General features: G+C 41.2%; 3 protein-coding genes across 49 annotated transcripts in view; all 3 read left to right on the top strand.

Annotated features, from left to right (window-relative positions):
- Positions 1-21,784, top strand: part of LOC131472450 (protocadherin gamma-A11-like) — a 223,708-nt gene that overhangs the window by 160,234 nt on the left and 41,690 nt on the right. Inside the window, exon 1 of one of the 47 annotated variants that reach the window (XM_058649649.1) lies at positions 20-3,020. The exons of 43 other annotated variants lie outside the window; for them this stretch is intronic. In XM_058649649.1, the coding sequence (XP_058505632.1) occupies positions 618-3,020 (2,403 nt within the window). In that variant the 5' untranslated portion in view covers positions 20-617. Of the gene's footprint in view, positions 1-19; positions 3,021-3,058; positions 6,165-21,784 lie in introns of those variants that run through there. 3 more of the 47 variants (XM_058649674.1, XM_058649646.1, XM_058649673.1) reach the window with 3 other exon arrangements.
- LOC131472458 (protocadherin gamma-C5-like) lies at positions 14,675-17,501 on the top strand. The gene has a single exon (XM_058649696.1). The coding sequence runs from the start codon at positions 14,877-14,879 to the stop codon at positions 17,385-17,387; it is 2,511 nt and encodes an 836-aa protein (XP_058505679.1). The 5' UTR covers positions 14,675-14,876; the 3' UTR covers positions 17,388-17,501.
- Positions 17,771-20,623, top strand: LOC131472459 (protocadherin gamma-C5-like). Its single transcript, XM_058649697.1, has one exon. It carries the CDS (start codon positions 18,048-18,050, stop codon positions 20,553-20,555), a length of 2,508 nt encoding a protein of 835 aa, XP_058505680.1. The 5' UTR covers positions 17,771-18,047; the 3' UTR covers positions 20,556-20,623.

Below are 21,784 nucleotides of genomic sequence, written 5' to 3'. Positions count from 1 at the left end.
CACGTTGAAGTCACTATTTTAAATGCATTCCTCACCTGGCAAACACTTTTTAAATCTAGTGTGACCTAGAAGTAAGGTGCAATCTGTTTTGACAGTTTGAACAATTGTATAATAATGGTGATGATTAGAAAGAACGTGGACAATGCGGTGAAAACGTACCACATTGTCAGTCCTGATTTCAGCACCTTGGAGAGAGAGACGGGTCTACGTATTGGAGCCTATTTGTTTAATGTTCTGCTTATGTGTGTTGCTATGTATTTGTTTCACCTCGTCTGCTTTAAATCTTAAATCTATATGTCATTTTCCCCTCAAAATATGTCTTTATTGTTGTTGTATAACTCTGGAGCATCCCCACTCTGCTCATTTCAGCTGCAATTTGACTTGATGCACTCGTGGTGCCGCTGTTGGCTAGTTTGTATCAGATTTGCAGCTGACTCTTTGTACCTCCCATTACGTCTTTATTTTAGAGCGAGAAATAGACGAGAGCAAACACGCACCGTCTGGAATTCACAGGAGATACAGGACGTACAAGCATATGCTGGGAATACAAATCCGCGTTGACGTTAAAATTGAGCAGGATAAAGGTCCAGAAGGTGTTGATGCTTTAAACTGTGACAATGTCGGACGGAACAATGCGAGGGCAAGTACTGCTGCTTTTGTTGGTTCTCTCTCTCGGCTCGGCGCTCGGGCAGGTCAGCTATTCCATTCCCGAGGAAATGCCCAGAGGTTCGCTCGTTGGAAACATGGCAAAGGATTTTGGTTTGGATGTTAAAAGACTTAAATCTGGTAAAGCTCGCATATTTACTCCAGACAGTGAGGAAAACATTGAGCTGAATAATGAAAGAGGAGTCCTCCTCATCAAAAACAGAATCGACAGGGAAGCGCTCTGTGGACAGACGACGCCTTGTGCTTTGCATTTTCAGATCATCTTAGACAACCCGATGGAATTTTACAGCGTAACTATTGAAATCACGGATGTTAACGATAACCCTCCATCCTTCGAAAAGAACGAAGTCAGATTTAAAATCAGTGAATCAGCTGCAAGCGGAGCTAAATTTATATTGGATCGTGCCATCGATCCTGATGTGGGCTCAAATGGACTGCAAACGTATACACTCGAGCCGAGGAATAATTTCATCATTAAACTACACGATCAAGCAGATGGAACGAAAAATGTTGAAATGGTTTTAGAGAAACCACTTGATAGAGAAAAGCATGAACAATTGTCTTTGGTTCTGACGGCGGTGGATGGGGGAGAGCCGCAGATGACAGGAACGATGCAGATTCTAATCACAGTTTTAGACGCTAATGACAATGCTCCTGTTTTTACACAGCCCGTTTATAAAGCATCAATTAAAGAGAATTCTCCAATAGGTGCAGTTGTTATTAGAGTTGCTGCATCAGATGCAGATGATGGAAATAATGGCAAAATAACGTATTCGATTTCAAGCACGTCAGATAATGCCCGTGGGATATTTGAAATAAATGATGAAAGTGGTGAAATTCGTCTGAAAGGAAATATTGATTATGAAAAAGCTCGGACATTTCAAATTAACGTCCGTGCAAGTGATGATGGAGGGCTAGTAGACTCCTGTAAAGTGATGATAGACGTCACTGACATGAATGACAATGAACCTGATATCTATATAATGTCAAAATCAAACGTGATATCAGAAAATGCCAAGCCTGATACTGTTGTGACGATGATAAATATTAAGGACGCTGATTCGGGTGAGAATGGCAAAGTCCACTGTACTTTGAATAATAATATTCCCTTTGTTATGAAGTCAACCACCAATGATTTCTATAGTTTAGTAACAGATAGTGAATTAGACAGAGAGATGACATATGAGTATAATATAACAGTGACGTGCTCTGATGAGGGAGTGCCCTCTCTCTCCAGCAGCATCACTCTCACTTTACAGATATCTGATGTGAATGACAACGCGCCTGTCTTTGAGAGGAGCTCATATGAGGCCTACATTGTAGAAAACAACACACCAGGTCTCTCTATATTCACAGTGAAAGCCAGAGACGCTGACTGGAACCAGAATGCCCGTGTTTCTTACATACTGGACGACTCCTCTGTTAACGGAGTGCCAGTCTCCTCATATGTGTCCGTTAGTGCTGATAGTGGAGTCATACATGCAGTGCGCTCTTTTGACTACGAGCAGATCAAAGATTTCCACTTCCGCGTCAAAGCTCAAGATGGAGGTTCTCCTCCACTCAGTAGTAATGTGACTGTGAAGATACTGATCCAGGACCAGAACGATAACCCCCCTCAGGTTCTGTACCCAGTCCAGACTGGTGGCTCTGTGATGGGTGAGATGGTGCCTCGTTCAGCAGATGTGGGCTATCTGGTCTCTAAAGTGGTGGCTGTTGATGTGGACTCTGGACAGAATGCCTGGCTCTCCTATAAACTCCAGAAAGCCACAGACAGGGCGCTGTTTGAAGTGGGCTTACAGAATGGAGAAATAAGAACTATCCGCCAAGTGACTGATAAAGATCCCGTGAATCAAAAACTGACTGTTATAGTGGAGGACAACGGACAGCCCTCTCGTTCAGCTACAGTCATTGTTAACGTGGCGGTGGCGGACAGCTTCTCTGAAGTGATGTCGGAGTTCACTGACTTCAAACAGGACAAGGAGTACAATGACAACCTGACTTTTTACTTAGTGTTGGCTCTGGCTGTAGTTTCCTTCCTCTTCATCACATGTTTAGTGGTTATTATCTCAGTGAAAATCTACAGATGGAGACAGTCTCGCGTCCTGTATCACTCCAATCTCCCTGTGATTCCATATTATCCACCACGTTACTCAGACACGTTGGGCGGGACAGGGACTCTCCAACACGTGTACAATTACGAGGTGTGCAGGACGACTGACTCCAGAAAGAGTGACTGTAAGTTTGGCAGAGCTGGTAGTCAGAACGTGCTGATAATGGACCCCAGTTCTACAGGGACGATGCAGCGGATGCAGAGTGAAAAGAACATCTTGGATGAACCAGACTCTCCTCTAGAGGTTAGAATGTTCTAGCTATCTGTTCTCATTAACTATTCAGATCACACTCCTCTTGTCATCCGAATTGACTAACAAGTGAGGGACAACTAGCTTCAGTGCAATATAGAACAAGTATCACATTTACTAATCTGAATACAACGTGTGAGAAATAAAGTAAAACATTTTCACCGTAATTCAGTGCTGATTTCAGGACCATGGAGAGCGACATTAATCTTTATTCAGAAATAACATTTTCACAGTTGACTCTTCAGTTCAAACTGGTTTCTTACCTCGTTTAATTTACACCTTTCACTTCCACATCACATTTCCAAATTACTTTTTTGTTTTCTCATTGTGTGTGTAGTTAACTGTCCTGTGAACATAAGATTATGTCTGACGATGGCAATGCAGCGAATTTAGACTAAACTTGACTATTATCCAGTGGTTAAGTCTTCGTGAAACAGACCACGGTTTATTGTGTAGTTTGTAAACATCTGCAGGTCCGTATGTATAGTTTAGCTGCTGTAATATGTCTTTACGTCCGTAGGTGCCGCTGTTGGTTAGTGTGAGTAAAGTAAGTCCCCTCCCTGGACTGAAATCCTCCTTCGACTGTCTCATGCGTTAGACCTTCATTTTTTTTCATCGGAAATGTAGCCCGACAAAGCACATTGCTCTCCACTAGCAGTCACAGGTGTGGTCCGGTCTCGACACTGCGATTTTGTTTTTTAAATCGTTTTAGCGAGAGCTCTGTTCATGATGTGCGTTCTTTGTTGTGTGGATGGAAAAACATCATTCGTCTGGAGGCTGCTGCTTCTCATCGTGTGTGTCGCAGAAATGGTTTGCGGACAGGTCCGTTACTCTGTACCCGAGGAAATGGCGACAGGCTCCGTTGTCGGAAATATCATTCAGGACCTTGGCTTGGAAGTTAAGAGGCTGAGATCTGGGCGGGCTAGAATATTTACCGAGGACGGCAGTGAGTACATTGGTCTAAATGCAGAAATGGGGACTTTGGTTGTGGCGAAACGGATAGACAGAGAGGAATTGTGCCAGCAACTGTCTCCCTGCTCTCTTCATTTTCAAATAATCTTAGAAAATCCAATGGAGTTGCATCGTATTGATGTAGAGATTACAGATATTAACGATAATGCCCCTTTCTTTTCGAAAAAAGAATACGATTTCCAGGTTAGTGAATCTGCCTCACCGGGGGCTCGCTATTCACTTGAGAGTGCTAAAGATCCCGATGTTGCGCACAACACCATTCAAACATACAAGCTTAACCCTCCAGATAATTTCAAATTGAATGTTGTTTCTCGCTCTGACGGAACAAAATACATTGAAATGGTTCTTCACACATCACTCGACAGAGAAAAACAAGAGGAACATACATTATCACTGACAGCATTTGACGGTGGTAATCCTCAAAAATCTGGATCTGTCAAAATTAGTGTCGTTGTTTTAGATGCAAATGACAATGCTCCAGTATTTAGTCAGTCTGTTTACAGAGCATCGGTTCCTGAAAACGCATCAAAGGGCACTGTTGTTTTAAGAGTCACTGCAACAGATGTTGATAAAGGAGCAAACGACGAAGTAATGTATTCGTTCTCCCATCACACCGATGCTGCAGCATCCCTGTTCAAAATTGATACTCATACCGGGGAAATAACAGTAATCAGTGTCTTAGATTACGAAAAAGCGAAAAACTATGAAATGGATATTAAAGCTACGGACAAAGGAGGGTTGGCAGACACGAGTAAGGTGCTAATTGAAGTGACAGACCAAAATGACAATGCCCCTGTCATAAGCATCATTTCCCTTTCTAATCCAATACCGGAGGATTCGGCTCCAGATACTGTTATAGCCATGCTCAATATTAAAGACCTGGACTCGGGTAGAAATGGGCAGATTAAGTGTTTCATTACCCGCGATTTACCTTTCAAAATCAAATCATCATCGACTAATTTTTATAGCCTGATGTCTGACGATGTGTTAGACCGGGAAATCATGCCAGAATATAATATAACAATAACAGCAACTGACGATGGCTCACCACCTTTCTCCACAAATAAGACTATTCATTTAAGACTGTCAGACGTAAACGACCACGCCCCAGTGTTCCCACAACCATTAGTGAATGCATTCATCCCTGAAAATAACCCACCTGGCATGTCACTCCTGTCTGTCAAAGCCAGTGACCAAGACTCGGGGAACAATGCGCGCATTTCATACTTCCTTGAAGATAGCCAACTGAATGGGAGGTCAGCCTCGGCGTATTTTTCAGTGAATGCACAGAGTGGAGAGATACTTGCAGTGCGCTCTTTCGACTATGAGCAAACAAAAGAGTTTCATATTCACGTCAAGGCTCAGGATGGAGGTTCTCCTCCACTTAGTAGTAACATGACTGTGAAAATATTGATCCAGGACCAGAACGACAACCCCCCTCAGGTTCTTTACCCAGTCCAGACCGGTGGCTCTGTGGTGGGTGAGATGGTGCCTCGTTCAGCAGATGTGGGCTATCTGGTCTCTAAAGTGGTGGCTGTTGATGTGGACTCTGGACAGAATGCCTGGCTCTCCTATAAACTCCAGAAAGCCACAGACAGGGCGCTGTTTGAAGTGGGCTTACAGAATGGAGAAATAAGAACGATCCGCCAAGTGACTGACAAAGATCCCGTGAATCAAAAACTGACTGTTATAGTGGAGGACAACGGACAGCCCTCTCGTTCAGCTACAGTCATTGTTAACGTGGCGGTGGCGGACAGCTTCTCTGAAGTGATGTCGGAGTTCACTGACTTCAAACAGGACAAGGAGTACAATGACAACCTGACTTTTTACTTAGTGTTGGCTCTGGCTGTAGTTTCCTTCCTCTTCATCACGTGTTTAGTGGTTATTATCTCAGTGAAAATCTACAGATGGAGACGCGAGCGCATGTTTTACAAATCCAATGGGAATCTTCCTGTTATTCCGTATTACCCGCCCCTTTACGCAGACGTAGGAGGCACTGGCACTTTGAAGCAGGCCTTGAGTTATGAGGTATACGGAACGACCGACTCCCGGAAGAGTGATCTGAAGTCCCCCCATCCCTTCAGTGAGAGCACCCTGAATGTCGATCATTGTGCTGCCAGGACAGTTCCAAGACATAAAACACACTCAGAGCATATGTTCGTTGAGGTGAGATCTCGCTTCCATAAAACCCGTGTTCCCATGTCTTTATGTTGGCTTGTGTGTTTGAACGTGAGGATGTTTCAGTTCATCTACTGCTCACTCTTATTGCTCATTTGGACTTTTGATCTGGGCTCACCTCCTTGGCATTGGTATTATAAGTGGGAGTGTTTTTCGTTAATGCGAAACAAACTCTTAATCTCATCATCCAGATTTGATCATTTTTTTGAAGACAGGGTCCCTACAGTTTCTTATGAGCTTTGAAAATGTGTGAATACTATTGTTGTGTGTTTGCAAGGTTTGAAAATGGGTGAAATATAGTGACTATTTTTTTTCACAACAAACCGCATAGTTTGCTTTGAAGAATAAAACACGTCAGAGACTCTAAATGAAAACCTTGAGTGTGTGACCCTGACTATTATAAATCATGATTGTTGTTGTTTATAGCACAATGACATATTTTTATTGTGATAAAAAGGGTGAAGTACAGAGCATGAATTATGTACAGTATATAGTGTATTATAGACAGTGAGGGGTCTAATCTACTTTTTTAAGAGCCATGTAAGCCTCCATAATGTCCAATTAATGCAAAACTGTAGGTTATTGTGGAGAGGATTTGTTTGTGTGACTCAGCTTTTTATTAGATGCACTATCAGATATTCTAATTTTGCTTTTTACTACTTGATATATAGCTTGTTTTATATACATTAGTGCTGCTGGCAATAGTATTCAAAATTTTACACTGATACACCATTTTAATCAAGTAACAATATATTTGGTTTCCTCTGTTTACGACCCTTTCTGGTTTAATAAACTGAAATGTAATAATGTGATGACCTGTAGAGGTGAGAGATCAAAGAAATAAAACCTTGACCTCATGACTGCTGAAGTTTTGCCACATGTAGCCGTGTAGTGTGCTACGTCTTCTGTGACCTAGTTCCTTTCAGAATATTGTGCTTTCTACTGGCTTCAGATACAGAGAAAAGGAGCAGAGACAGGTGCAGGCAATATGTAACAAAGGTGGTGGGTGAAAAATCAATTCATTAAATGCAAAGGATGACAAAATATTACGGGAAACGAGTCTCAAATGTGATGGGAGGAGGAAACTGTTACTGATGCTGGAGAGACTGAGAACAGGCAGCAGTGATGTGAGGCTGAAGCAGAGTGTGAGGCAGTGGGGGAGGGGAAAAGGCACGTGTTCACCCGCACAGTCTCCAGCATCCCTGTGCAGAGTTGGTGGTGGTGATGCAAGGCAGCCATTTTGATCTGCAGCTCTCTTTGTCTATCCAAGTATAGGGCTATAAGAGGTGGCACACGTGAGACAGTTATACCAGGCTGCTGGCTGCGTCGTTAGGTACTCGGGGAGAGTGAATTGTTGTGATAAAATGTCAAGGAATGGAAGAGAAGAAAGGGGGAGGGAGAGGGAAACACATCAACATACATTGTATAACCAAGGCAATAAAATTAGGGAAGAGGCTGAATGTGTGTTCACAGAAGAATATAGCAGATCTGTAACCTCCATCCTGCTGATATGATTTCCTGTGGGATTCGCCCCCTGTGATGTTTAACATGATATTTATTGTCACCCTTTGTTGAAAATGATGTGAATGTCTGGTAACAGATAATCATTTCAAACTGCTTGTTGTACAGAAAGCTGCATGATGTGCACTTCCCTCTATTAAATGTTGATGGGTAATAAGACATAACAGATATTTGTCTTTCGATTTGTGGAAATCAATCTTCACTTAAACTATCTATTTTGATGTGTGACAACTAAATGCTTGTATGCTGTGGCTGAGGACGGTCTACATGTACTGTGTGTGTTTTGTATAGTTTCAGAGGTGACGGCAGTTTTCTTGTATGCCTGGTTCAATCACTCAGAGGCGTGTGTGTTAGCAGTGAAGTCCACATGGTGCTCAGCGTGTGTGCATGTGAAAACAAACAAGAAACATAGTTAACGAACTTCAAAGCAGTTTAAGTGTTTTAACCCCTGTACCCACTGGAAGCAGCCTGTCATAATTATCACCCCACATCTGTGCCCACTTTGCCTTTTTTCGGCTGCATTTAAACTATCATGTCTAATTTCCTCAAATTTATAGTGGTGAACAGTTTTACAGAGCACCATAAAATCTGACCTGCAGTGCCTCCATTGGGGTCAAACTGACAGAAAGAGTGTGCAAACGGGTACACAGTGGTTTTTGTGCACATGTCTTCGGGCTCCTCCAGCTTTGTTGTTTTTATGTCTGTCAGTTTCTGTGATCACTGGCATTTGGATTGGAATGATGTGGTTAAAGGTGCATACAATATGTGCATGCAATGTTCAGGCATGTTTTGAATAAATCTGGCATAATTGACCTTTTTCACAGAAGATATTTTTCAGCAAACACAGGATTTGCCAGCAGCATGAATTAGTGTTCCACTCCATTTTTGAGAAAGCCAGGGTTAACCTATGTGCTGCATCTTTCCAGCATGTTGCTGTTTTATCTTTCTGTCTTTGTAGTCTCCCTTGAATGTGTCATCTGCAACTTTAGATCTTATAAATATCCCCATCAGTAGTTGATCAAACTTCTTACAGAGCACAAAACTATAATCACCCGCACAAGCTTCTGGTGCACAGACCTGAGCTCTGGTTTACGTATCTTAGCCCAGCTGTCTGGTGAGCAGCTGTGTATTCATGTGTATGCCGATGATGTGGCACATCAACACACTGTACACTGTGTGAAAATGGCGGGCTCTGGCCAGACTTTACACAATAAACCTTTGTGGTATTCAGGGACCCTTGGGTGAGACTTCATTTCCACAGAAGATATTTAATGCCCTCTAACACACTTGGCATGATATTAACAGAAAAAAAATGAATATGTATATAGCTTTTGCACATCTCTCTTTTCAGCTGATGACTCCTGGGGCATGTGTTTCATACACAACTGCTCTTTTTGTTGATTTTTATAATCCTGCATTCCATCCTGCTGACATTTCAACACAACAGAGAAAATTAAAAAAAAGCGTAAGAGGAGGTTAATGTCTTCATAGCCAGTATTACATGTTTACTGATAACATCTATTGTAAATAGGTGAAAGCAGCTAGTAAGGGGGTGTGACTGTCTCTGGGGTGTCAGGACATGGACACCAGAATAGATATGCTGGTCCAGTCAGTTGTAGTGGTGGATTTAAGGATCTAATATGAATATTTCACGAGTTATAAAGTTGTTTTTCATGCCTTAAAGGATTGTTTCTCCAGCACACTCATATGACTAATATGAAAGTGGGATTTTGATCACCCTTTAGTTAGCAGTGCTAACTTGAATGTAATATGCATCAGACAAATGAGATGACTGGACAGACGCTGCAATGTAGAAGGAGTTTTATTTGCAAGAATTCAGATAAACCAGACACATTGTAAGTCTACAGCGGATGTCTTTTGATGTCTGTCGGTGTCCTGGAGGTGGAACTATTATAGTCCGCAGTGATTCGGGGAGAGATTAGAATAGGGATTACCTAGAACAGGGCAAACTGTAAACTAGGGCAATGGCCAAGTTGTGTCAATCTGATAAAGACTGTGATACATGACGTCATAGGCTTTATCAAAGTTTATTTTTAATTCAGCACATATACATGTAGAATCAGGGCAAGACTGAATGTCAGAAGATGTAAATATTCCCACACAAAGATGTATGTATTGCTGTATGTCTGGCTTTGTAGCTGAGTGGCATTGTTATTATTATACTATTTCATGTAGCTGCATGTTATGGCTTACATGTTATTGTGGAATATAATGTTTTTGCTAATTATTAGATCCTTATTTTGTTATTACAATGACCCTGCAAAAGATTGTCACTGTGGTTAACTGTGTGTGAACCTGGAGTCTCTCTAGATTTTTCACTAGTCCTCCTCTCTTCCTCCTGTTCTCATTTTCTGCATCCCTCCCCTCCCCCTCTCCAGCTGCACCACTCTGCTGCAGAGTGAATAGATGGAGAGAAAGGGAGATGATAGCTCAGTACAGGGCATTTTGTTCTGTCTATAAAAAGACATTAAAAGTCACATGACATCATTCCGTCTCTGATAAAGTCCCCATATTCACGATGAGATGAAAGATCACCTATCTATTATTTCTACACCATTTGCCAGGAGCTTCTGTAATATCTGTAAACATGTGTTGGATTTATAGAACATGGAATCATTTTGAAGGTTTAAATATAATTTCTCCGTTTGTCCTCTGTCTTCTTCTTTGTCGTCCATGTTTGCCTCATTTGCCAGGAAGCTGGGTGGGATGTAAGTAAGAGGTAGGATGTGTTACCATAGCAACAAGCTGACTCACTGGCAGGGCTGTACCATTTTTATTGAGCCACAGGGGGTCAGCAGTCGAGGCAGCCTCTAGTTACTGAAGGTTCCATGTATTTCTTGCTACTGTGTGGACAGGAAGCACCCCTGTTTGAGAGAAATTGGTGCAGCAGCCTAAAACCTGGGGTGCTGATGATAGAGAGAAGGAGGGAGGGGGGAGGGGAGATCATGGCGGCTTGATATATTTTTTCACATCAGTGCTGTTCTGTTTGTTTTCACCTTCCCTTGTTTCAGCAAGAATGTCCACAGTGACTATATCAACAAGACTTACATGTCTTATTAAATTCCTTTTTTCTTTCTCTCTTATATGATTAGAAAGAAACTGTGTCTCTGTGATTCTTTGTTTGTATCTTTGTTCCTTCCTATACAGAGTGACTTGTTCAATTTACATGCCTGTTTTAGGGCAATGATCTTACTTTATTATTTAAACTTCATTTATTTACATGAAAACAAAATATGCTGTGTATATTTTTCATTTAAAATGCCATACAACAATCTAAAAACAGGTAACAGGTTTTGCTTTGTCAAAGCCTCAATTTGCTTTCACAAAGAGGCATCAGCTGTGTTAGACACTGGGTCACAGAGCAAAGAGTCTCATTAATAAATGCATGTGTCTGTGGCCATCGCCTTGAGGCCCTCTGCTGTCACTATGAGGGTACTGTTTTGGTGCAGCAGTGCAGTGGTGTGTCTTAGTCTGAAGTGGCTGCAGTGTTACAAAGTGTGTGTTTCTTGAAAGGATCATTTGAGAGGTGTGTGGCACACATTATTCATTTATCAATTAATGCAGATTATTGTGATTTTTATTTTTTTTCTCATCTTTTTTATTATTATTATTATTATTTTCATATGTTTCTGTTAAAGCAACATACTCCCAGTCTGTAACAATGATCTGTTATGCCCGTCTCTCCCAGTCATTATGGGCTTCATGGACTACTTTTAGCATTTAGCTTTTTTTTGTTGTTGTTCAGAATGATCCTTTTCACAAAATGTCCCACAAGCTCATCTATCTGTCTGTCTGTCTGTCTGTATGTCTGTCTGTCTGTCTATCTATCTATCTATCTATCTATCTATCTATCTATCTATCTATCTAACTATCTAACTATCTAACTATCAATCTATCTATCTATCTATCTATCTATTTGTCTATCTATCTATCTATTCACAAACACACACTCACATGTGTTACACACACACAGCAGACTGTTTATGTAATGTTAATTTATTAACATTCAAATTAAGCAAAATTACACATGTGCATTGACAATGATTGATGTGAAACCCGTGGTAAGTATGTTTGGTTGCTGTACTTCCCAAAGCCAGACTGTTGTTTTCTGACCATCAGTCTAACTGACATGTTTCTCTCTCCCATTTCATGTGACCCTCCTCCTCCCTCCATGTCTGCTGCTGTTCTTGTTTCGTCCCTGCCTCATGTTGAATCTTGACTCATAAGGTAAGAACTAGTTTTCATCCACATTTTGAACATGAATGTCACACTTACATTCACGCAAACTGATCAGAAGTACAGATTACTGACTCACTGACAACTGAATATCACGCTTTACAGTGAGAGAATCCAAACACAGACTTTAGCACTGACTCATTTCATGGTGTGCGAACATCACAAGCTGGCTCTGAGTAAAGCAGTGAATCATATTTTCACTCACACATGTATCAACATGCCTTCCTTCTTCCATCTATGAGGCTTTGATGACGAGACGTTTTTGAGAGCCAATCATGAGAGACCATGTGCATGCCCTAATTCTCAAAATATGAAGATGGAGGATTTCAGGTGCTACTCTCATTGCAGTCACTATCTACTGTCCGGATGAAACATGACAATTTAATCTTTCTGAATGACAGCTTCATTTTGAGAATATTTTGAGTGAGGAGTTTAGCTTCTTTGTACATGTACTTTTTTCAGGTTGCTGAAAAGGTATGTCATTACACTTACACACAGGTGGTTATCCCTACTACCATGCTTACAAGGTTTAAATACTACAGCAGGGACCAGCAAGACCAGAATTTAGTTGCAGTAAATATAATGTCCAGCACTGTGTATTAAATTACAGCCCATGGTCAATGTATATGCTATACAGGTAAACAGAGAGCATGACATTGCAGTCATTAAATAAAACAGTTATCATGACATTTAACTCTGCATCACAAAGTAAAACAGTGCAAAGAAACATTCAATAATGTTTAACATCCGTGGATGTTATTTAAAAAAAATCTAAACCGTTTTTAATTGAACTGACCAATCATGCGTCAAAGAATGTAGTTCATCTTTATTTTGCTGAACACAGACATGTTTGCTTTATAGTAACCTTCAGCAATGCAACACCGACAAAATATCAGTAATGCTTGTTGAACAACATCAAGACACTGCTGCGGTATTAGAAACAAAACTAACATTGCACACTGCAGCTTTAAAAATCACAGCCTAACATACTGTAATATACCATACAACTGATTTATCACACAATAATCTCATATAATAGTGACAACAAACTCTGATGTGTTACTGTAAACTCTTCATATTCACACAATTATTTCAAGTCACTTAGTATTATGAAGTATGTACCAAGTATGAAAACATGGAGTTATTGCATTGTCATGTACATGTGCAGTATTTTCAGTATGAAGCACATTGTTGAGACTGACACCTGGTGGATTCAGGTTGTGCAGCTGCAGGTTTGTTTTGGTACAAAGTGTCACAGTGATAATGTTTCCTCTGACTGTGAGATGAGGTCACTAAGGTATCAGTAATGTTCTGAATTTTGAAAGCATCCCAGCACTATTTGCAAAAAACTAAATCAATAAATATGGATGTAATGGATAAGCACTGGCTGACAGAATCATTATCAAACATCTGTGAATGTTGCAATTCCTTCCCCTTAACATAAGGTTAAGATATGTCATGTGTTCTGAAAGGCTGCAGTCCTGTATTCCTTCATAAAACAGCACTGATGACTTTTACTTTGTAAGCTGCCTGCTGTTTTCAGTGTGAGCCTGTTAGAACTGCTGTTTTCTCCTGCAATATGCAGAGGCAGCAGTTGGCCGCCTGGATGGCGCTGTCCACCTCCGTGGTGCTGAAAGCAGATCCTGCGCCCTTCCCCTCCCGGTCTCTCGCTAAGCCTCTCTGGCAGCCTCTCTGGCTGCATCTCCTTCTGTCACCTATCCCCATTCATAGCACACGACTATGGCAAATATAGTAGATGTTTTTTGCGCTTGCTTTTCATATCAATTAACTGAAGTAATTATAATTAGTCTTACAGTTCTGAACCGAAATTAGAGTTTTGAATTTTAAATGTGGCATACAGATATTACATGATTGCAGTGCATAGGTTTTAGAATGATCTGAGAAACATGTAATACAGGCAAATGTGTCACTTAAATGTACATGTTGTGGTGGATACTGTGGTACATTCTGTTGTGTGTATGAGAGCGAATGAGGCAGCAATGGAGAGAAAGAGAGCCATCTGGGCTCCCCCTCCCTTTCCATTTGTTCTACAAACCTCCATACGGGTATTTTACGTTCGCTGCAGCCAGAGTCATTTCTCTGAGGCTTGTTAAAAGCCACGTCATAACGTGCTCAGGCTGCACTGGCTTTCTCTGGCCACAGGAAGGCAACGAAGAGCCTTGTCAGCCACAAAGGTGTTTGTGTGTGCATGTAGGTTCACACATCAGGCGAGATGACACATGAATGAAGACAGAGCATTAATCTAATAATAATTAATATTTTATTAATTTAGGAAACTGTTCCTATACCAATAAAAGCATTGCTAAATAATGCCTTCTCTATTTAAAATAAAATGTTTTTTTTTATTATATTTATCTTTGAAGCCTCTATTGAACAGATGAGACGTAAACAAATACATGGCATTCATTATTTTCACTCATTATTCATTGGTTTGTATTTATATTTTAGGATAGTCTCTTTGTTGTGTTTTAAAACTCATGCTATAATAATTTAATTTAAGTTTCAATAATAATACTTTTATATTCTCCTCCTGTTCACAAACTTAAATCCGTTTTATTAGACGGTAAATTACCTCTAAGGAATAGCAAACAATGTTGTTGTTTTTAATTTTTTTGTTTTGTTTAAATAACTGAAACCAGATTATATTTTCCTGTGGATTACCATATTTACGTCACTGGTAGTGTTCATGTTCACTGTACTGTGATTGGTGGGAGCAAGTGTACTCTGTCCACCAATGATATCCAGAGCTGTACAAAGAGATCTACTCAGTCTCACCGAGTAGCTTCAGCATCGTAATCATTGCAACGCTCTGCACAACAGAGGGGGAATAATGCAGACACAAAGAATGATGAGGACGCCCTTACATTGGAGTATACATATTTTCGGCTAAATCATTGAAATATGGGATTAATGCAACGAGGAATGATGTGGAACAAACTGTCTGCATGGCAGATTTTTTTATGGTGGCACAATTTCTCTCTGTTGTGGAGTACAATAGATGGACAGACTCGCTACAGCATCCCGGAGGAAGTGAAACAGGGCACCGTGGTAGGAAATCTCGCCAAGGATTTGGGTTTGGTTGTATCTGAATTGTATCGACGTAAATTGCGGATAACATCGGAAGCTGGTAGACAGTATTTCAGTGTTGACTTGGGGAAGGGAGAACTGGTGGTCATTGATAGGATAGACAGGGAGGAACTGTGCGGACAAAGACCGTCATGTCTGTTGCCTTTAGAACTAGTAATAGATAACCCCCTGCAGCTGCACAGAGTCGAAATTGATATACAGGATACAAACGATAATTCGCCCGGCTTTCTTACTAAAGGAAAAGTGTTGAAAATTGCAGAGCTGGTGAATCCTGGCGCGCGATTTCCTTTAGAAAATGCACACGACCCAGATGTAGGTGCTAATTCTGTGCGCTCATACCTCATTAGTAAGAACGACAATTTCAAACTGACTGTTAAAAATCATAAAGATGGAAGGAAAATCCCTGAACTAGTTCTCGAAAAACCTCTGGATCGGGAAAAGCTGCCTGTGCATAATCTTATTCTCACCGCTGTTGACGGCGGAGACCCTGTGCGCTCAGGAACATCTGAAATAACAGTTATAGTGCTTGACAATAATGATAATGCACCACAATTTGAGAGGCAGATATATGAGGCAAATGTCAGTGAGGTGGCAATACCAGGAACGGAAGTATTGCAGGTTAAGGCCACAGATGCAGACGAAGGACTGAATGGAGTAATTGAATATTTTTTTGCAGAACAAACTACAGATATTATTTTATCATTATTTGATATTGCATCTTCTACTGGGATTATTGTAGTCAAGGGAGCGTTAGATCATGAAACAAACTCTGTGCACAGATTTGATGTAATAGCAATGGACAAAGGCAACCCTAAAATGGATGGACATTGTGGCGTCGAAATTAAAGTAGTGGACATCAATGATAATATTCCTGAAATAATTGTGACGTCATTAACAACACCTGTTCCAGAAGATTCTGCAGTCGGTACAGTTATTGCATTATTAAGCGCAAAAGACCCTGATTCAGGTGACAACGGCAAGGTTACTTTAACTTTGTCGTCAAAGTTCCCCTTCAAGTTAAATCCGTCGGTCTCAAACCATTATTCATTAGTAACGAATGGGCCACTTGACCGTGAAAATTATCACCAATATAGTGTCAAGATAAGTGCCGTTGATTCTGGAAAACCGGTATTAATGAGTGAAAAAATAATACTCGTTGAATTATTAGATGTAAATGACAACCCACCAGTTTTCTCCCTGCCTTCTTATGTCGTCTATGTAAAGGAGAACCATCCTCCTGGTAAAATCCTGTACTCAGTATCAGCCTCTGACCTGGATTTTGGAGAAAATGCTAAGATCTCTTACTCTATACTGGACTCTAAAGTGCAGGACGTTTCTGTCTCATCGTATGTTTACATTAACTCAGATAACGGCAGCATCTACAGCATGCACTCGTTTGACTATGAGAAACTCAAGGTGTTTCAGATTCAGGTTCAGGCAAAGGATCAGGGCTCTCCGTCTCTCAGCAGCAACGCTACTGTCCATGTTTTTATCCTGGATCAGAACGACAACGCACCCGCTGTTATTTACCCCTCCTCCGCTGCCATGGGCTCCCTCTCTCATCAGAGGATGCCCCGCTTCGCTAAAGCGGGTCACCTGGTTACCAAGGTGACAGCTGTGGACGCTGACTCGGGCCATAACGCCTGGATCTCCTACAAACTGAAGGAGGCCACAGACGCGTCTCTGTTCACTGTCAATCTGTACACAGGGGAGGTGAGGACTAAACGCGCTGTGTCCGAGCAGGACGACTCCTCTCAGAGGCTGCTTATAGAGATCAGAGACGACGGGGAACCGGCTCAATCATCCACCGTCACGGTGTCCATCCTGCTGGAGGACGGTCTCCATGAGCCCATCTTAGACCTGCGACAGAAGGTAGCAGAGCCCAGCAAGAAAAACGGGAGAATCGCCCTTTATCTGATTCTCTCTCTGGCCTCGGTGTCCGTGCTGTCTCTGTTGACTTTTCTCATCTTAGCGGTTAAATGCATCAGGAACAGCAGAAGCAGCGGTAGTTGCTGCATGAGACGGAGCGACTGTGATGATTACAAGAACCCCAACAGAAACCTGCAGATTCAGCTCAACTCTGATGGACCCATAAAGTACGTGGAGGTGCTGGGAGGAGACATGTTGTCTCAGAGTCACTCCTTCAGGTCCTGCATGTCTCCAATGTCAGAGTACAGTGATTTCACTTTGATTAAGCCCAGCAGCACCACTGACTTTAAGGAGGTGATCAGTGTCCTGGATGCGTCTTTACCTGACAGCACCTGGACCTTTGAGAGCCAGCAGGTGAGCAGAAAACAACTACTTATCTATGTCATTGAGAAATGAACACATCCTGTTGATTACAAGAAATATTCAGTCACATTATTTTCATCCAACACATCTGACAGTCACCCATTCCTAGTATTTCAGCACCATGTTAGTGGACAGCGACGCTGGGTGAAGAAGGGCTGTTTACAGCTCAGTGGGTGTGTTTGTCCGTTAGTTTGATTATTCTTTTGTTTCATTAAAAACAAAAAACAGATTGTTTCATTAAATAAATAAATATATATTTATATATATATATATATATATATATATATATATATATATATATATATATATATATATATATATACATATTCTTACATATTTATGCCCCAATATTTGTCTTTTTGAGGTGAAGCATCACAAACGAATGAATGCTGTGTCTTTAAGACTGTTGATTTGCCCTTCTATCATTGGATGGTGTAAATGGATGCTCTGCACCAATAGGATTCAGAGCTGTACAAAGAAATCTAGTCCCTGCCCCCATGCAGGCTCGGCATTATAACACGAATAGACTGCAAAGAGACAAAAGACGGAGCAATGAGCTCTTGAATATAGAATATGAAATCTACACGTTTTAGTTTACAGCCATGCTCAGCAATACGTTAAAATGCTCAACTGGAATAAAGACTGCGATGATCGAGTTCAGGATTTTTCTACACACCATTTCGGTTGGATTGTATGTGTTGTAGCAGACGAAGGATGACAACGAGAATGGGATACAGAGACTGGAGGTGGCAGGCGCTTTGGTGGCATATTTTCTTCCTCTTGTGGAGTATAATACACGGACAGACGCGTTATAGCATCCCAGAGGAACTGAAGCAGGGCTTTGTGGTAGGAAATCTGGCCAAAGATCTTGGTTTAGGACTTTCTGAGATTTTTGACCGTAAACTGCATGTCGCCTCTGAGGCAGATAAGCAGTATTTCACTGTGGATTCGGGGAAGGGCGAGCTGGTGGTGAATGACAGAATAGACAGAGAGGTTTTATGTGGACAAAGCGCGAGCTGTGTTTTGCCTCTGCAGGTTGTAATTGAAGATCCATTGCAACTTTTTCGTGTTGAGGTTGAAATATTAGACATCAATGACAATTCGCCGAAATTCCCATCAAATGATGTCACGTTGGATATTGCGGAGTCCACAGTTGTAGGGGTTCGATTCCCTTTAGAAAGCGCCATAGACCCTGATGTTGGCAGTAATTCGTTGAAATCATACACGCTCAGTAAAGACGAATGTTTTAATATTCGAATTAAAGAGGTTGCAGGTGGAAGAAAAGTTCCTGAATTGGTTTTAGCAAAAATATTAGATCGAGAGAAAAAAGCTGTTCATAAGCTTCTGTTGACAGCTTTAGATGGGGGTAACCCACTGAGATCAGGAACCTCTCAAATATCTATTAATGTCCTCGATATCAACGATAACGTCCCAGCTTTTGAGAAACCCCTGTATAAGGTTTCTATTAACGAGAATGCTGTAGAGGGTGCACTGATAGTACAGACAAAAGCGACGGATATGGATGATGGTCTAAATGGAGAAATAGAATATACTTTTGGAGCGCACACATCAGAATCTGTTCTCTCTGTCTTTAGTATTGATAGTGTATCAGGCACAATATCTCTCCAGGGAAAACTAGACTTCGAATTAACTCCAAATTATGAAATAGACATAAGTGCGAAAGACAAAGGAAGTCCGAGAATGGAGGGACACTGCACTGTCCACGTTGACGTGTTAGATGTGAATGATAATGCCCCCGAAATAATAGTCACCTCTCACCCAAAGCCAGTGCCCGAAAATGCACCTGATGGCACTGTAGTAGCTCTGATCAGTGCCCGAGATCTCGACTCTGGCGATAACGGTAAAGTAACATTACAGCTCCAAAAGAAATCTCGATTTTCACTAAGACCCTCGTTTTCCCAAAATTACGCACTAGTTACTAGTGGTATTCTAGACAGAGAAAGTGTTTCTGAATTTAACATTGAGATCACAGCCACTGATTCGGGCTCTCCTCCTCTATCAAGTCAGACAATCATACCTGTCATTATCACTGATGTGAATGACAACCCTCCTGTATTCAGTCAGTCCTCCTATAATGTATATTTAAAAGAGAATGGGGTTCCAGGATCTATACTGTACTCCGTATCAGCCTCTGACCTGGATTTTGGAGACAATGCTAAAATCTCTTACTCTATACTGGACTCTAAAGTGCAGGACGTTTCTGTCTCATCGTATGTTTACATTAACTCCGATAACGGAAGCATCTACAGCATGCACTCGTTTGACTATGAGAAACTCAAGGTGTTTCAGATTCAGGTTCAGGCAAAGGATCAGGGCTCTCCGTCTCTCAGCAGCAACGCTACTGTCCATGTTTTTATCCTGGACCAGAACGACAACGCACCCGCTGTTATTTACCCCTCCTCCGCTGCCATGGGCTCCCTCTCTCATCAGAGGATGCCCCGCCCCGCTAAAGCGGGTCACCTGGTTACCAAGGTGACAGCTGTGGACGCTGACTCGGGCCATAACGCCTGGATCTCCTACAAACTGACTGAGGCCACAGACGCGTCTCTGTTCACTGTCAACCTGTACACAGGGGAGGTGAGGACTAAACGCGCTGTGTCCGAGCAGGACGACTCCTCTCAGAGGCTGCTTATAGAGATCAGAGACGATGGGGAACCGGCCCAGTCCTCCACTGTCACGGTGTCCATCCTGCTGGAGGACGGTCTCCATGAGCCCATCTTAGACCTGCGACAGAAGGTAGCAGAGCCCAGCAAGAAAAACGGGAGAATCGCCTTTTATCTGATTCTCTCTCTGGCCTCGGTGTCCGTGCTGTCTCTGTTGACTTTTCTCATCTTAGCGGTTAAATGCATCAGGAACAGCAGAAGCAGCGGTAGTTGTTGCTGCATGAGACGGAGCGACTGTGATAATTACAAGAACCCCAACAGAAACCTGCAGATTCAGCTCAACTCTGATGGACCCATAAAGTACGTGGAGGTGCTGGGAGGAGACATGTTGTCTCAGAGTCACTCCTTCAGGTCCTGTATGTCTCCAATGTCAGAGTACAGTGATTTCACTTTGATTAAGCCCAGCAGCACCACTGACTTTAAGGAGGTGATCAGTGTCCTGGATGCGTCTTTACCTGACAGCACCTGGACCTTTGAGAGCCAGCAGGTAAGCAAATGTGATGAATTCCAATACTGAAAAATAAATGTTCTGCTTTTGCTAAACCCTATGCAGTTTGATAAATGCTTGGTCAGAGTGGTGTGGAGTGTTTCATGAAAGTATGTCGAAACAAATCTATCTACATATCTTTTCATCATTGTTGTCAAGTGTCACCAGACCTTTCGCATTGTCTCATGATATGCTATTTTAACTGGGAAAAGGCGAAATGGAATGCATTAATATTTCACAAATTTTGGAAATGGCAGTGCACCAATAAAACAACTCAGTGTTAAATATACAATTCAGCACTACGGCAGCGGACAGCGACAATTAGATGCTGTCAAAATAAACACCAGGAAATTCTGCTGAGAATTTTCTGCTTCTCGTTGATTAGGGAAGATTTGATAATGTGAAAATGTTCCGGGGCAGATGGTCAGTTCAAACCTTTTTTGAACAGTAACGTTTACATACAAATGCACTGTTTAATTAAAATGAGTCATTTAACTATGACATTTTTGTCAAATTTTGGACAACATACTATACTATGACCTTTTTGAATGATTTTGGACGACATACTATGTACTATTATATTTTTGACTGATTTTGGACTATTACATTTTTAGGTGATTTTGGACGACATACTATACTATGACATTTTTAGGTGATTTTGGAAGACATACTATACTATGACTTTTTTAGGTGATTTTGGACGACATACTATACTATGACTTTTTTGACTCATTTTGGACGACATACTATACTATGACTTTTTTGACCAATTTTGGACGACATACTATACTATGACTTTTTTGACCAATTTTGGACGACATACTATACTATGACATTTATGACTCATTTTGGATGACATTCTATACTATGACTTTTTTGTCATATTTCAGACGACATACTATACTATGGCTTTTTTGACTGATTTTGGACGACATACTATACTATGAAATTTTTGACTCATTTTGGACGACATACTATACTATGACTTTTTTTGGTCATTTTGGACGACATACTATACTATGACTTTTTTGACCGATTTTGGACGACATACTATACTATGACATTTTTAGGTGATTTTGGACGACATGCTATACTATGACTTTTTTGACTCATTTTGGACAACATACTATACTATGACTTTTTTGACTCATTTTGGACAACATACTATACTATGACTTTTTTGTCATATTTTGGACGACATACTATACTATGACTTTTTTGACTGATTTTGGATGACACACTATACTATGACATTTTTG

Source organism: Solea solea, chromosome 14 (genome assembly GCF_958295425.1).
Source record: "Solea solea chromosome 14, fSolSol10.1, whole genome shotgun sequence".
Lineage (NCBI taxonomy): Eukaryota > Metazoa > Chordata > Actinopteri > Pleuronectiformes > Soleidae > Solea > Solea solea.
This window is presented reverse-complemented; position numbering and strand designations above follow the sequence as displayed.

What these genes read in the sequence shown, in the direction of transcription:
- LOC131472458 (XM_058649696.1), top strand. Translation starts at nt 14,877, where the DNA reads ATGGGATTAATGCAACGAGGAATGATGTGGAACAAACTGTCTGCATGG.
- LOC131472459 (XM_058649697.1), top strand. Translation starts at nt 18,048, where the DNA reads ATGTGTTGTAGCAGACGAAGGATGACAACGAGAATGGGATACAGAGAC.